Genomic DNA, 13,619 nt, shown 5'->3' with positions numbered 1-13,619 from the left:
AGTTGATTATATGAGACTAATTCTTGTACATATTATTAATTAGTGAAAGTACCCATAACCATGGAATACTAATTAACACAGATTAAGAAATAACTTTACATCTGAGATATACTTATTTATATACAGAAAAAATCACACCTTCTTTTAACATTTACTTAATTTTGTATATATATAGCATATGTAGCAGGGGGGCAGTTCAGTGCCGGCTCTCTTTCAAGTGTTGGTATCTCCTACCATGTAGGATCTCAAGCTTGAACTCAGGTCATCAAGCTTAAAGACAAATACCTTTTCCCACCAAGCCATTTGCCTGCTACATACCTTATTCTTGAATAGTAAATGAGTATTATAAAGACATAAGCTCTTTACAAATCAACCCATAGAAACCTTTGCAGATTGTAGTCATTATTTTACATTTAAAGAAAATGCTACAGGCAGTCTGTAAAAATCCTTATGCAAGAGGGGGAAGGAAAATGCAGTAGGAGAATGAATAAGGCCCTACTTACGCCAAGAAAGATGTGGTAGATCTTTGCTTGGGTTTTTTGTTTTTATTGTTTTGTTTTGGCTCTTTTGAGACATATTCTTCCTGTAGCGTCCAGTTATTGTTGCTCACAGAGAGCCACTTGCCTCTGCCTCCCAAGTGCTGGGATTAAAAGTTTTCACCATAAAGCCTGGCCTTGCTGGCATTCTGAACAGTTTGAGTTTGTATAGAAGTAAGTAAAATACAGGAAAATTGAAATGTGTAGTATTTATGAGAAAGATAAAGTTTTAGGTTTTCAAGGAAAAGAACAGTTGTTGAGTTTCTTATATGTAGGCCAAAGATGACATGCCAGTGAGGGCAGGCAGAGCATTCCTCCTCCACCTCTAAGAGAAAGGCAGTCTTTCTTTTATAGGGTAGTAGACAGCAGATGTGTTCAGAGGTGTGTCTGTATGTGTACATGCGCATGAGTGTGATCTTTGTTAGCTAAGAGTTGATCATTAAATAATGGATTATTAAAGTATTTGCCCTATGTGACAAAAGTGGATTAATGGGTTTATTTATTTAAAGAAACCAGAATGGATGGCACAGAGATGTTTATCACTAACAGTAGCTCAGAAATTAAAAACAATAATGGGAACGGGCTCCTTCTTGCCTCCAGGTTAGCAAGCACTGCTTCCTTCCCTTAAACCACCATAAATTTCCAGTATTGTCACTGTCCATACTAAGAGTAAAATTGTGAACTTTTACTTATAAGTCTCTAGACCAAGAACATATATAAAAATAGACTAGTGAGCATGATGAATAATAATGAAAATGAATCTATATTTGTCTAGGAGATAAAATATCTCTATAGGACAGAATACCACACTACCATCAGAGTGATATGTGTGAAAAAGCAAGTTAATGTGAATCAAAATAGCCCATAAAAATGCACAGTATAATAGCACTATAAAAATTACACATACACACATAAACAAAGTCTGTTTTGGACTTGAAATAGCCAGAATCCCTCTTTTGCCTATACTGTGTCATCAGTGGCCATCGCCTCCCCTACATCAAGCCCTTCCATTAAGCAACTTTATTTGGCTGTTTGCAGGCAATGGTTGAATATTGTAAATGCACCTGCTGATAGCACCATGTTCTTCTTTTACAGCCCTCCTCCCAGTCCATCTGGAACACTGACCATTACTTCTGGGCATGCCCAATACCAGTCCGTTCCAGTCTATGAGATGAAGTTTCCAGATCTGTGTGTGTATTGACTGACTCAATGAAGACTACAGCATTTAAAAGAATCTTAAAGCCTGAAACACAAGGCCAAGACAGTTTTCAGGATTTGCATAACGCTTACTGATGTGTCCTGAAATGTGATGGCATTTATCTCTGACCATACACATGTCATTCTGTGTCAATTGTGAGTACTTCTGAAGGTAGACTTATGCCACGTTAATTTTTTTTGAGGTTCCTGTTAGCGCTTAAGATTGAACATGTATTGCTTTCACGTTATGCCGTTGTTAAATAGTATGTTTTAAACTTTGCACAAACATGATTTAAAAAAAAAAAAGATTGAAACTGTATGAAGTGTCTGCTGATTTCTTAAGCATCTTCACAACCACTTGCTTTTGTTTTGTTTTCTTCCAGAGTAAATTTCTTCCTAATTCTAGGGTTGCAAATGCTTTCATGCTTTCCAAATCCATGCTTCAGAGGGCTGTGTAGCCCTCTCTCCCTTCAGTCCTCAGTAGTAAATGTGGCAGGTATTTCTACGGTAGCAGCGGTAGGGAAATCTCCTGAATACTGGCCAGGCCTTACTGGTCTTGGAATACTGTGTTTTCTGCTTCAAGATGAGCCCTTGAGCCCCTTAGAGCTCACTCTTGGAGCACCAAAAGGTGCAGTGTTTTCCATGTATGATGTGTTAGTTTACAGACTGCACTTTGAAACTATAGTTGTATTTTGCTGTGACGCCATTAATTAAATGAAATATATATTTACTATAGAAAAGAAATTTAAAACAGCTGTTCACCTGTGCAGAGCCTATACATTTCAGTTTCTTTTAAATGAATGAATTCTCATTTTTATATTGTACATTATTTAGGTTTTCATAGTAAAATATTTCCCCAGTGAACCTTTTAATTTGTAAGATTTGAACCAAAACTTGTGTGCGTCTCTATTGAAGATGAGTTCCATGCATTCAGAAGGGTGCATGTGTTCTTGCTGAGGTCTGTGAGTGGGAGACTGACAGGGCAGTGTGTGCTACACATGCCACTGAACACCACCACACGATGAAAAAGTAAGCCTTCTGCAATTAGAAATTTCTCTTAGCACAGTTTTTAAGATCATTTCGTGTAAGTCTACTTTTTCATGTTCAGTTTCATTTTACGTAAAACAGTATTCCTATCAAAAATTATAGCCCAAAAATAATTTGTCTTTAGTTCAGTTTTGTTTTTAATGAAGTGAAAAACTGGATGTTTTAAATGTGTGTTTGTGGTTATTTGGGCACCATTCTTACAGACAGGAATAAACAAGAAAAGGAAATGAACTTAGAATGTCACACCCAAAATTTTCAATATTTACAGCAGAGTACAATATCTTGGAGCTGGGTCCATTTGCTCAAACCTCTGACAGAGCAGTCCAGACCTTGTCCTCAGAGGGACAGTGCAGCTGCCACTGGAGTAGCAGAGCCCTGGTCCAGCTGTCACTTCATGGTGGATTCCTCTCACACTTGTGGAGCCTGTCACCAGTTAATATTAAGCGTCGTGCATTTTTGTTTCCCTTTTTTCTTCTGTATTTTAAAAGAAGGCTATTATTTTTGACATTTTATTATTTAGATTTTATTATTTTAAAATCTAAACAGGGGGACATGCAAAAACAATCATCATCCACTTGGATGTCATTTTATAAATTAACACTGTGTGCTTTTGTATGGAAAATATATAATTTATTAGTATAAGAAAAAGATATATATTCACTTGCATTCATGCAAAACACAAGCTTTGCTGTATAAAGTTTTGCATTTCATAGTGATTTTAAAAAGGCATGCTTTGCATGTAAAGGAAAACCATTGCAGTCTTTCGTTTTGATTTTTAATCATACCTCTTTCTTGGTTTTTGTAAGCTGCTGGTTTGGGTTTTGCTACTCTTAAACCACAGTACACTTCTGGATCTAGTAGGTCCAGTAGACTAAACTGGTCTTGTTGACGAGGGTTCCCAAAACATCCCGATGGATGTTTCTCTGTCTCACTCTTCTACATTTGCAGGGATTGCCCTTAGGCAAGTGTGCAAGCTGTGCTGCAGCTAGTTCAGGAACTGAATCTTTAGGACTTGCTAAGCTCTATATTGGTATATTTTGTCAGGTACGTTATACTCAAATTGTTTATTATCTTTCTTGTCATATACAGCTGGTTATATTCTGTGTGACACTGAATAGTTCATTTAAATGTCCCTCCTATGCTTATGATGTCTGTGGCTGCTTATATAGTTTCACTGAACTTTACCTGATCTTCCATAGTCATTCTCTCTCATGTTCTCTTTCCCTCCCCCAACCCTCCTTTAGAATAAAGCCACCTTCAACCAGCAGTTTAGCTCCCCACTCCCACAAATGGAGCTCATTTGTCTCACTAATGCTGATACATGTATTGATGTGATTAAGTCAGTTTTTTAAATGTAAAATTTCATTGTGCAATCAAATGTAAGCAATAAAACAAAAGTTGCATCTCTTGTGCATAAGCGCATTTTTATTATAGCATTACATATATGGAATTAAGCTTCTTCAACATTGGACTTGGAAAAAGTCAAGGTGCTGGGAAGATTCTTCGCCACGTATATGAGAGTCATCAGAACCATAGCTTACTAGTATGAAGGTTAAGCCTTCTGGGTGCTTCGCTTAGTTGCCATCAGACTTCTTTCCACCGCACCTCCTTGCTCTCTAAATTATACAGTCTCCCTTAAAAAATACAGCTGTTCTCTAGTACCTTATGCCACCCTGGCCTTACCCTATACCTGCAGAGCTGGGTGCTATAGCCAGCTGTAGTTCATGGGTTTCTTGGATTAGCCACTAGGATACAGTGATGAGGAACTTGGGTTCTGGTTCAGATCTGACCTAAGCTCCAGGCTAAGCAGTCATAGATAAGTGATTTATCAGTCATCTGTGGAATGAGAACAGTGGAAACTGCACTCAGAGCCTAGCTGAGAGGGCAAGTGAAGCACTGTCATCCCTGTGTTACAGAATAAGCCTCTGGCAAATATTAACAGCCATCCTTGGGGTCTGATGTTCCCTGAAACCACTTCCAAAAGTAATACCTGCAGAGAAGCCCTGCCACAGGCTGTGCCTTGGGGAAGCAGAGCCACTGCCTTCCTAATACAGCAATAGACTGCCTCTGTGTCTGCTGTGTACTTAGGACAGTCCTTCCACATCTCTGACCGCATTCCCACTGGTAGACTGAGAGCACAATACAAATGCTGCCCCAGACTTTCCATTATGACTGATCCCGTCTTCTGACATCTAATATGAATTAGCGAAAAGCAGAGTCAGGTACAGAGATAAACATCTTTGTTGCGCTGTATTCAGCCCGTTAGCTTACACTTGAGCTAGAGGCAGCGTCGCGTCTAGGCTTCCCTGTGCCATCCTGTGGCAAAGCCTATGTACAAGTGATTCCAGAGCACTCGGCAAGGGGATGTACAGTGAAATGGAAGAACAAAATCACTGGTGCCTGGAGAGATCTGCCCTTGACATTGTAGTCTCCACTTCAGAGCTCCCTGCTTATGACCTGAAAGTGGGGAAAGCTTTACCCTCTGATGGTTGTCCATGACCAAGAGCGGCCCTCTAGCTTTTTCCAACACCCAGATACCGTGTTCATGAGCACTGGTCTCTTTGGAAAAGTCATGTAGAATTCAGGAAATGCAGAAATCAGATGTGAAGGCTCCACTTCCATGGTTGTTCCATGGAAAGAAGTATAAGGGGGAATTAGAGGATATGAAGTCAGGCAAGGGCCTTAGTCATCTTTTTTTTTTTTTTTTTTTTTTTTTTTAATTTTTTTATTGATAAAAGGAGGATAAAGAAAAGAAATAAAAAACAAATTTCCACCTCCTCCCACCAGCCTCCCATTTCCCTCCCCCTCCTCCCACTCTTCTCCCCCTCCTCCCACCCCTCTCCCCTTCCCCCCACTCCTCTCCCCCTCCCTTTCCAGTCTCAAAGAGCTGTCAGGGTTCCCTGCCCTGTGGTACGTCCTAGGTCCTCCCCCCTCCATCCATATCTAGGAAGGTGAACATCCAGACTGGCTAGGCTCCCACCAAGCCAGCACATTGCATAGGATCAAAACCGCGCTTAGTCATCTTTTTAAGAAAGGACCAGGGCCAGGGGTAGTGATGTGGTTCCTTGTGGCTGTGCCGCATGACTGCTCTCCTAACACTGGTAGCAAGTGTGCCTGACCCACACAGAAGCAGCGTGTCTTCATGAGTCATTGACAATCGCATGTAGTTAAACTCTTGAACAAAAGAGGAGGGAATTTGTAGATCTTACGAAGTAGAGCCTTTTCCTGCATTATTCCTGTCCTCTCACCTTTGCGAGCTGCTGCTCACCCATACATCTACAGAGCCAGTTCTTAAACACGACACAGGCCATAAGGCATGGAGACTTTATTGAGCTTCCCTAATGAACTACAGGAAAAAGCAAAGTGCTGCCATCTGCTTTCTCTCTCTGGCCACATTTGTTTGTGATCTGACAAGTTCCAGGAGGCTGATGAGTAAGGAGCTGACTGTGCCTGCTCCCTTGGAGCTTCTGCTAAGGCTCCTATGGACAGAAGACTAAGGGCCAAAGAGCTCATGCAGCTCACAGCTACTTGCTTGGAGCATCTTATCTTCCACCAAGTTGTCTTGTCCCCAAGTGACCAAGTGGTTTCGCCAGAAATCTGCTGCTTAGGCGCTCCATCTAGGCTGTGGCCTCCTCACTATTCTCCTCAGAACTGGAGCCGGCAGAAGAGGCCAAGGTTCCCCCGAGCATGCCATCCTCACAGGATACAGGTTTGCCCTGGCACTCTCGTAGGTCTGGTGACTTAAGGCTTTGATTAAAGGAGGCAGAGGCCATACACTCGGCTGCCATCTGGTCACAGGCACACAGTAGCTTCTCACAGAGGCTCTGCCCCACACCTTAGTAATAGCAGAGGAACAGATGTAAGACACCAGGGAGGGCTCTTAAAGCCACTTATCCAAGCCCATGCCATCCCTTTTTCTAGCCCCTGTCTTGCACAGCCCTTCTGATGTCTGGAATGCACTGTTCCTAATGGTCTAGCCTATTCCTCTTGTTCCTAATGGTCTAGCCTATTCCTCTTGCTGGAAATTAGCCCTTTGTGTTTTTCATCTGAGGCTAGTCTCCAGATTTATCTTGCACCCCAATCACATTGTTTTTTAAGTTCCTAGGGACTCCATAACAACATAACACCCATGCCATCTCAAAATCTGAGATAACCTCCTCTCAGTCTCACCCGCACCTCTCCTGACCTTCCCCCAATTCTCTGCTCTTCACTGCAGTCTCCAGCGTAAGAGTCCTCAACTAGCACCCCAAGACAAGCGACACTGCCTGTCAGCCGTATTACATGACATCAGAGTGACCACTGCCTGTTTTTCTCCCTGGCTTGAGCAATATGATGCAAGGATCACACACATTTGTTATAGTTTGAATCTTAAATGTCCCTCCTCACCACCACCAAAGCTTGTTTTAAAGGTCTGGTCTGGTTTCCAGCTATGGGATTTAAGGTGATTAGATCCTGAAGTCAATTAATTGGTACACTGATAGATTTGTAATTTTGTGGTATTAGGGGGTGCTAAAAATAAGGTAGTGGGGCTAAACTGGAGGAAATAGGTGTGTGAGAATGTGGTGTGTGTGCACAATCCGTAAGGGTAGATCTCATCTCTGGCCTGGCCTTTCCTCCCTCCATCCATCTCTCTGCCCTCTTTCTCTCAACAATGAAGTGAGTAGCTTTGCAAGATAGTCTGCCTCCTCACGTGCTCTTAGCAATCGGGACAAAATGACCATGGACTGAAACCGTAAACCAAACTAAATCTTTCTCCTTTTTGTTAAAAGTTGATTATTCCCAGGTATTTGGTCACAATCATTTCTGCAGTCCCCAGTGAAGGTTTTTTGTTTGTTTGCTTGCTTGTTTGTTTGGCTAAGTAGAAAACTAAATCACTGAGTGGGTGAATGACATGTTGTGCCGTTAGCTGTGGCACAAAAAGGCTGTCATGGAGGACCATGTGCTGTGCATGACATAGAATCAGCAAGGAACACAGTAGGTCCATCCAGTTGCTTCCCCAGTTAAAAATGAGGAGAGACGCCTTTCAGAGCACTAGCAAAACTCCACGGGGTATTATTTCTTTCTGAGCTACAGAGCAGTCCAGCAGCAGCAATCCACTGCTGAGCAAAGTGTCCTCTTGCTCCAGTTTTAAGGATGTTTTGCCGTGTGCTCAGGGCTGATACTCACTGGGGATGGTACTGTTACACATTGTCTCTATAGGATATTTCATAGCTATGGGTTTCTTCCATGGGGAGGAGTGGAGCTGTGGGCAAGATCCACTGCTCAGCCAGAGACATTCCTCCCTGTCTGTTCTTAATGAAGTTCTTTAGGTGATCAAATCCAGAACAGGTCTGCTTATCAGTAGAAGGCAGAATACTTTAAAAGCCACTGGAGAACTAAGAGGAAGTTCCAGGTCTGAGGCAATGCTGTTTTCCACCCTAGAACCCAACTCTCCCACTTCCTTCTGCCTGTCAGACTGTGAACACATTTGTTTCTTCTGTGAACTAGAAAAAGTAATGGGTCTGCCTCCTAGAGTCAGTAGGAGGATTACCTGTGCCTTTCAAGGGCTTAAAACATCCCCCAGCATGGGCTCAGTAAGCACAGGCTACTGAGATCAGCTGTGATGCTTAAGCAGCTGGCTCTGGCTCTTGACCATGAACCCCTCATTCATGGAAAGGAATGTAAAGGCATGTCTTGAAGAGCATGAGACCATAGTAGAGATGGAGATACGCTAGGGGTAGTATCTTGAGCCCAGATCCAGCCAGAATACAGACATGAGAGCAGAAGAAGTCTAGGCATCCCCCACACTTACACTTGGGTGTGTGGTCCTCACATACCACAGATGACCGAGAACGACTCCCATGCAGGCAGCCCAGTGGTCTCACCTGCTCCAAACAGCAGTGATGGGACAAACAGCATCTAAGACCAAGGACCTTCCATTAGGTCTTCTTTCTCCATTCTGAATGGGGTATAAAGATTTGCCAAGGCCTCTTCTAGAATAAGGCTGCCTACTACACACGCCGAAGGCTGTTCAGGTTGTGTACAATGCCAAGAGACTGCCTTCAACATAGCATCAACCCAACTGTGTATAGCTGGATTTCTATATTTTCTTTTATTTTTTATTATGACTCTTGATGGCAAGTATACTCATCATGGCACCTTTCCATCAAATAGGAGTACCTGCTTTTTCAGGAAGGGTGCCTCTTAGGCTAGCCACAAATGTTCCTTGTCAGTACAGTGACCCTACTCCACTCAACCTTTTATTAATAGAATCCTTAGCATCAAACCCATAGGTCACCCCTTTAGCCCTCAACCAGAGAAAATATGGGAGCCATGAAGACCTACAAGCAGCACAGAGTAGGGCCCCAGCACAGAATAAGTCAGTGTCCTGTGTTCAGATTTATGAGTCAGGATATCCTTGGCCAGATGATATCCATAGATCACTTGTGAAGGCCCCAGTCAGTACAGATCTACAGCCATTCCCTAGGGCTCCGTTTTTAGCTATCCACAAACCTTAAAAACCCACTGGGTAGCTAAGGGGAAGTTCCAGGCCTAAGACAACTCTCTCACTTTTTTCTGCCGTTCTGATTGTGGGCCTAGGTTGTTTTCTCAGTGAAGTAGAAGTAGTGGAGGTGCCTCCTAGAAATTGTGTAAGGATTAACCATGCCTCTTAAGCTCTCCCTCCTGGAGACCACAGCCCAACCAAGGGTTGTAATCTGTTCTTACTCATGCAACAGCTTTACCAATTTTGTTGACAGGCCAGAAGAAAAATCCTGCCTCACTGAGGTCAATGTCCGCCCCATTTTCAGCTGTCACTCCAGGGGCACCATGCTGTCTTATGTGTGTATGGTTATAGGGGCAGGGTGGAAAATGAGCACACTAGCTGCAATCTAAAGTCAGTGTCATTGGGAATCATAAGGGAGTCACATATTCATGCTAATCACCTGTGCATGGCTCACAGAATACATGGTAGTGAGACGTGACATGGCTATGACAAACTGCCATTCAGAGTTCACAACTGTAGCTTTGAGCTTTAATTTCTACCTGCAAATGTCAGGAAGCCATCGTACCTTGTTTTCCAGATCAGTCCCATTTCACATTTTGATGAAATATGGTCAGTGATCAGGAGGCACCTCCAAAATTGCCTCCACTTTTCCCCATGGGAATTGATGAGACATAGAGATTGCTGTTGGTGATGTCCCTGTCTTCGTCATCTCACTAAAGAGTTCTGTGTACTCTCGAATCTTGGCATTAGTCAAGTTTTCTCATTAATGGAGGACAGGGGGCATGTAGTGGAACCTCATTACATAAACACACCGTTACCTCCATCGCAACTTTAACTGCTAGAAAGAAAATTTTAGTAGAGTCATCTGGTGGGAGGTTCTTTTCGGGGTTGCCCTTGAGTTCCTCCATTGACAGCCTGAATGACTCTTCAGTAGACAAAGAATAAAGCACTAAGATGTGGTAGCTGGGTAGCTAGGTGGGTAGGTGGGTGAGCAATCTAAATAATCAGTCTTCTAGATCCTATCAACTGTTCTTTAGAATATTCTTTCAGCTCAAGGTGCATCCCATGTAATTGCCTATTTTGTCTATGTACTTTTGTCTAATTGCCTATCTCTTTCATTATACAATCTTCTAATGGACATAAGAGCATTTTCATTCCTGTTTTGTTTAGCCATAATCATTTTTGTATGTCTACTACTTGCTTGATGCCTGGCACACGCCTAAGCCTCCAGAGTTGTGGGCTGAATGTGTATATAGGTGAACGGATGTATATATGAAGACAAGGAAATTCCCTGAAGAGTGATTGCTATAAAATTTAGCAAAAACACTCAGAGTTGTTTTTTTTTTTTAAATGATAGCTTAAATTTTGCCTTTTTCCGGGTTAATCTTTTTCTTGGTTAACTCTATTCTCTATGTGGGCCATTGCACAGAGGTCATCTGAAGTCATCTAGAGTCATCTAACGTGTGTTAGCAAGCCAGTCCTAGGACGCAGGGTAGGCTGTGCTTGCAATGAAACTTTGAGGAATCTGGCTCAGAGGCATCATACCATGAGAAAACCCAAAGAGTCAACTAAGCTGGGCTCATGGGGGCTCACAGAGACTGAATCAACTACCAGGGAGCTCGCAGGGGCCTGACCTAGGCACTCTGCATATATGTTGCAGCTGTGTAGCTTGTTCCTCTTGTGGGACTCCTAACAGTGGGAACAGGGGCTGTCTATGACTGTTTTTTTACTGACTTTGGGGACCCCTCTCCTCATACTGGGTCACCTTACCCAGATTTAATACATGGGGAAGTGCTTCATTTTGCTGCAACTTTATATGCTATGTTCTGTTGATATCTATGGGAGATCTGCCAGAAATGGAGGAGGAGTGGATTGGGCAGTGGGAACAGAGGAGGGGTGGGGACAGGGACTGGGAAGAGAAGAGGGAGAGGAAACTGTTGCTGGGATGTAAGATAAATAAATAAATCTTGAAGAATGGAGAAAATTAGAGGTCTAGCTCAGTTAGACTTGTCCCTTTCCTAGATGAATGACTAACCTCAGCTGCTCATCAGGAAAGCAGGTTTGTAATGTTAACCTGCCACACTGAGTGGAAAACAGATGTCCAGAGCCAGCTCTTCGGGAAACTTGAAGGAAAGTCCAATGCCGATGAGGACCCCAGCAGATGCTAGCAACCTCATTGCCGTTTGTGGACCACCTTTCCCTGTCCATACCTGTCCAGGTCATCTTTTGGCTCGCCTCTTCCTTCTCTTCCACAGTAGCAGCCATAAGATTCAAATTCCTCCGGGCAGCGGGACGTTAGACAGAAGAGCATCTCTCCAAACTGCAGCAGGGCCTGCATGTGATCCCCATCACCCAGATGCAGGAAGGCCAGTCTGTCACAGACTAGTTAAGAACACAGACTTTCAGGAAAGCGAGGACAGAGTTCCAAAGATAAGCAGTGTTTTGATTGTAAGAGAGCTACTTTGGGAGAACCCTGTACCCCCAGTATTCTCTGCCTCCTTCTCTTCATTTCAGAGAACAAGTCTTCTTCAGCCTGGCTTCTGATGCTTTACTGAATTCCTTATTAAATCCCCACAAAGAATAGGGCTCGTCAGGACCCAAGATACTCTGTGGGCCATACCCTATTGTTTAGAAGAGCCTAGAGGTCTGAAGGGTTGGGGCTATCCTCTTAGGCTTTGGGATATATCATGTTAGCATACCTGGTGACTTTGCCTTTCTGGCTTTTCTCACTCTGCTCGTCTCTCTCTCTTTCTCCTCATACCCTCCCTCTTCTGCCTACAACTGTCAAATGCATTCTCCACTGCTCTCCACTGGACATCATAGGAGATTTCCCCAGCTATGTCCTACTGCCGGGGCTCTTCCCAGGTGTAGCTCCTTTGGGAAGGCATCCAAGGGGGATGGGAAAGGATAATCATTAGTACCCAAGGGCTTCGTCTTTCTAGTTAGTCACGTAGACACAATACGGATTGCAGCCAACTCCTGGCTTCTATGCCAATGGAAGCAAGTGATGAGAGGACAGATCCAGGGACCAGAACCTTCTGATTCCTGCCCAGACTCAGCCTCACTGAAGCTGAAGGGCAAAGGGAAGTTTTGTACAGTCAAACCTCAGAGCTTATCTAGTAAAGGGGTTGGGGGTGATGCCTTCTAGCTGTACCAACAGGAAAGGTTACAATCTATAAGCTACCCTAAAAGGTTTTGTTAGTGGCTAGTTATAAGATTCCAAGCAAGGGAAGGGAAGCCAGATCCTCCTGGATGCTGGCTCACACCTACCTTTTCCAGTTGTCTCCTGAGAACCATTGCCACCAGGTGATACTTCCAACCTCAATGATTTAATGCCAGCAGGGGCGTGGGTTGCACCTTCAGCTATGGCAATGATCTCTGCAGATCCTAAAAACACATAACTTGATTGTTCAGAGTTAGAGTCACTTGGAGACATTTGCAGATGGACACATGGCCAAGGTCAAATGCAGTCAGAGACTCTTAGCACAGGACATGTAAGGCAAGTGCATCTCACATTGTGTCTGCAGACACAGAGACAGATTTTTAGAGACGTCTGGATCTTGCATGAGTATTTCTGGGCTTCCAGAGTTAAGACTTCAAGGAGCCTGGGGTAGACCACCTGCGCATCAGGTAATGGATGAGAGCTGTGGCGATCTTTCAGGCCTGTTTACAATTGCACACATCCAGGTGCTTGCAGAAAGCCAAGAGTCAAAGAGACTGGTGGAAAAAGTAGGGCACCACATGGCAAGCAGAACTCCCACTTAAGTCCTTGATTTTTTTGTCCAAGGGTTCTTCTCACCATATTCAAGATTATGCCAAGATCCATCCTACCACTTTCCAGACTGATTGATTGCAGACTTTGTCCAGTAAAGCTGCTCGGGACAAGGTGTGGTGGTTTGAATGAGGTTGGCCACCACAGGCTCATGTTTAAATACATGTAGCTATTTGGGGAGGATTTGAAGATGTGGTCTTTAAGAGGAGATTGTGTCCCTGGGAACAGACTTCAGTGTGTCAAAAGATTGGCCCCATTCACAGTGAGCTCTGTTACCTGCTGGCTGATTGAAGTGTGAGCTCTCAGCTGTTGCTCTAGCCGCCTACCTCCTGCTACTTCTACTCTGCCATCAAGGACTCCAGCCCTCTGAAATAGTAAGCCCCAAACAAATCATTCTTTCTATACGTTTTCTTGGGTATGGCATTGTATCGCAGCTATAGAAAAGTAACTAATGCAGGAGGCTACCAGAAAATACCTTAAATCTTCAAAAATTCTTTAGTTTTTAACTAAAGAGTTGATAAGTAATTTCAAATGGGAAAGTAAATGTAATTTCACAATCATGAAACCTTTGCATGAGAACTTC

The 13,619-nt window shown here is 43.3% G+C and overlaps 2 protein-coding genes across 7 annotated transcripts in view; one reads left to right on the top strand and one right to left on the bottom strand.

Moving 5' to 3' along the window:
• The window catches only part of Efr3a (EFR3 homolog A), an 83,790-nt gene extending 79,593 nt beyond the window's left edge, over positions 1–4,197 (top strand). For all 4 annotated transcript variants that reach the window (XM_075960903.1, XM_075960902.1, XM_075960904.1 and 1 more), the window contains one exon: positions 1,632–4,197. In XM_075960903.1, the coding sequence (XP_075817018.1) occupies positions 1,632–1,737 (106 nt within the window). In that variant the 3' untranslated portion in view covers positions 1,738–4,197. The remainder of the gene's footprint in view (positions 1–1,631) is intronic.
• A 2,200-nt stretch (positions 4,198–6,397) lies between these two features.
• Oc90 (otoconin 90) overlaps positions 6,398–13,619 on the bottom strand; it is a 33,710-nt gene continuing 26,488 nt past the window's right edge. For all 3 annotated transcript variants that reach the window (XM_075963609.1, XM_075963610.1, XM_075963612.1), the window contains 4 exons: positions 12,535–12,651; positions 11,475–11,646; positions 8,572–8,678; positions 6,398–6,615 (listed from right to left, as the gene is read on the bottom strand). In XM_075963609.1, the coding sequence (XP_075819724.1) occupies positions 6,398–6,615; positions 8,572–8,678; positions 11,475–11,646; positions 12,535–12,651 (614 nt within the window). The remainder of the gene's footprint in view (positions 6,616–8,571; positions 8,679–11,474; positions 11,647–12,534; positions 12,652–13,619) is intronic.

Source organism: Microtus pennsylvanicus, chromosome 2 (genome assembly GCF_037038515.1).
Source record: "Microtus pennsylvanicus isolate mMicPen1 chromosome 2, mMicPen1.hap1, whole genome shotgun sequence".
NCBI classification, from domain to species: Eukaryota; Metazoa; Chordata; class Mammalia; order Rodentia; family Cricetidae; genus Microtus; species Microtus pennsylvanicus.
The sequence above is the reverse complement of the archived record's forward strand: the minus strand, read 5'-3'. Positions and strand labels throughout refer to the sequence as shown.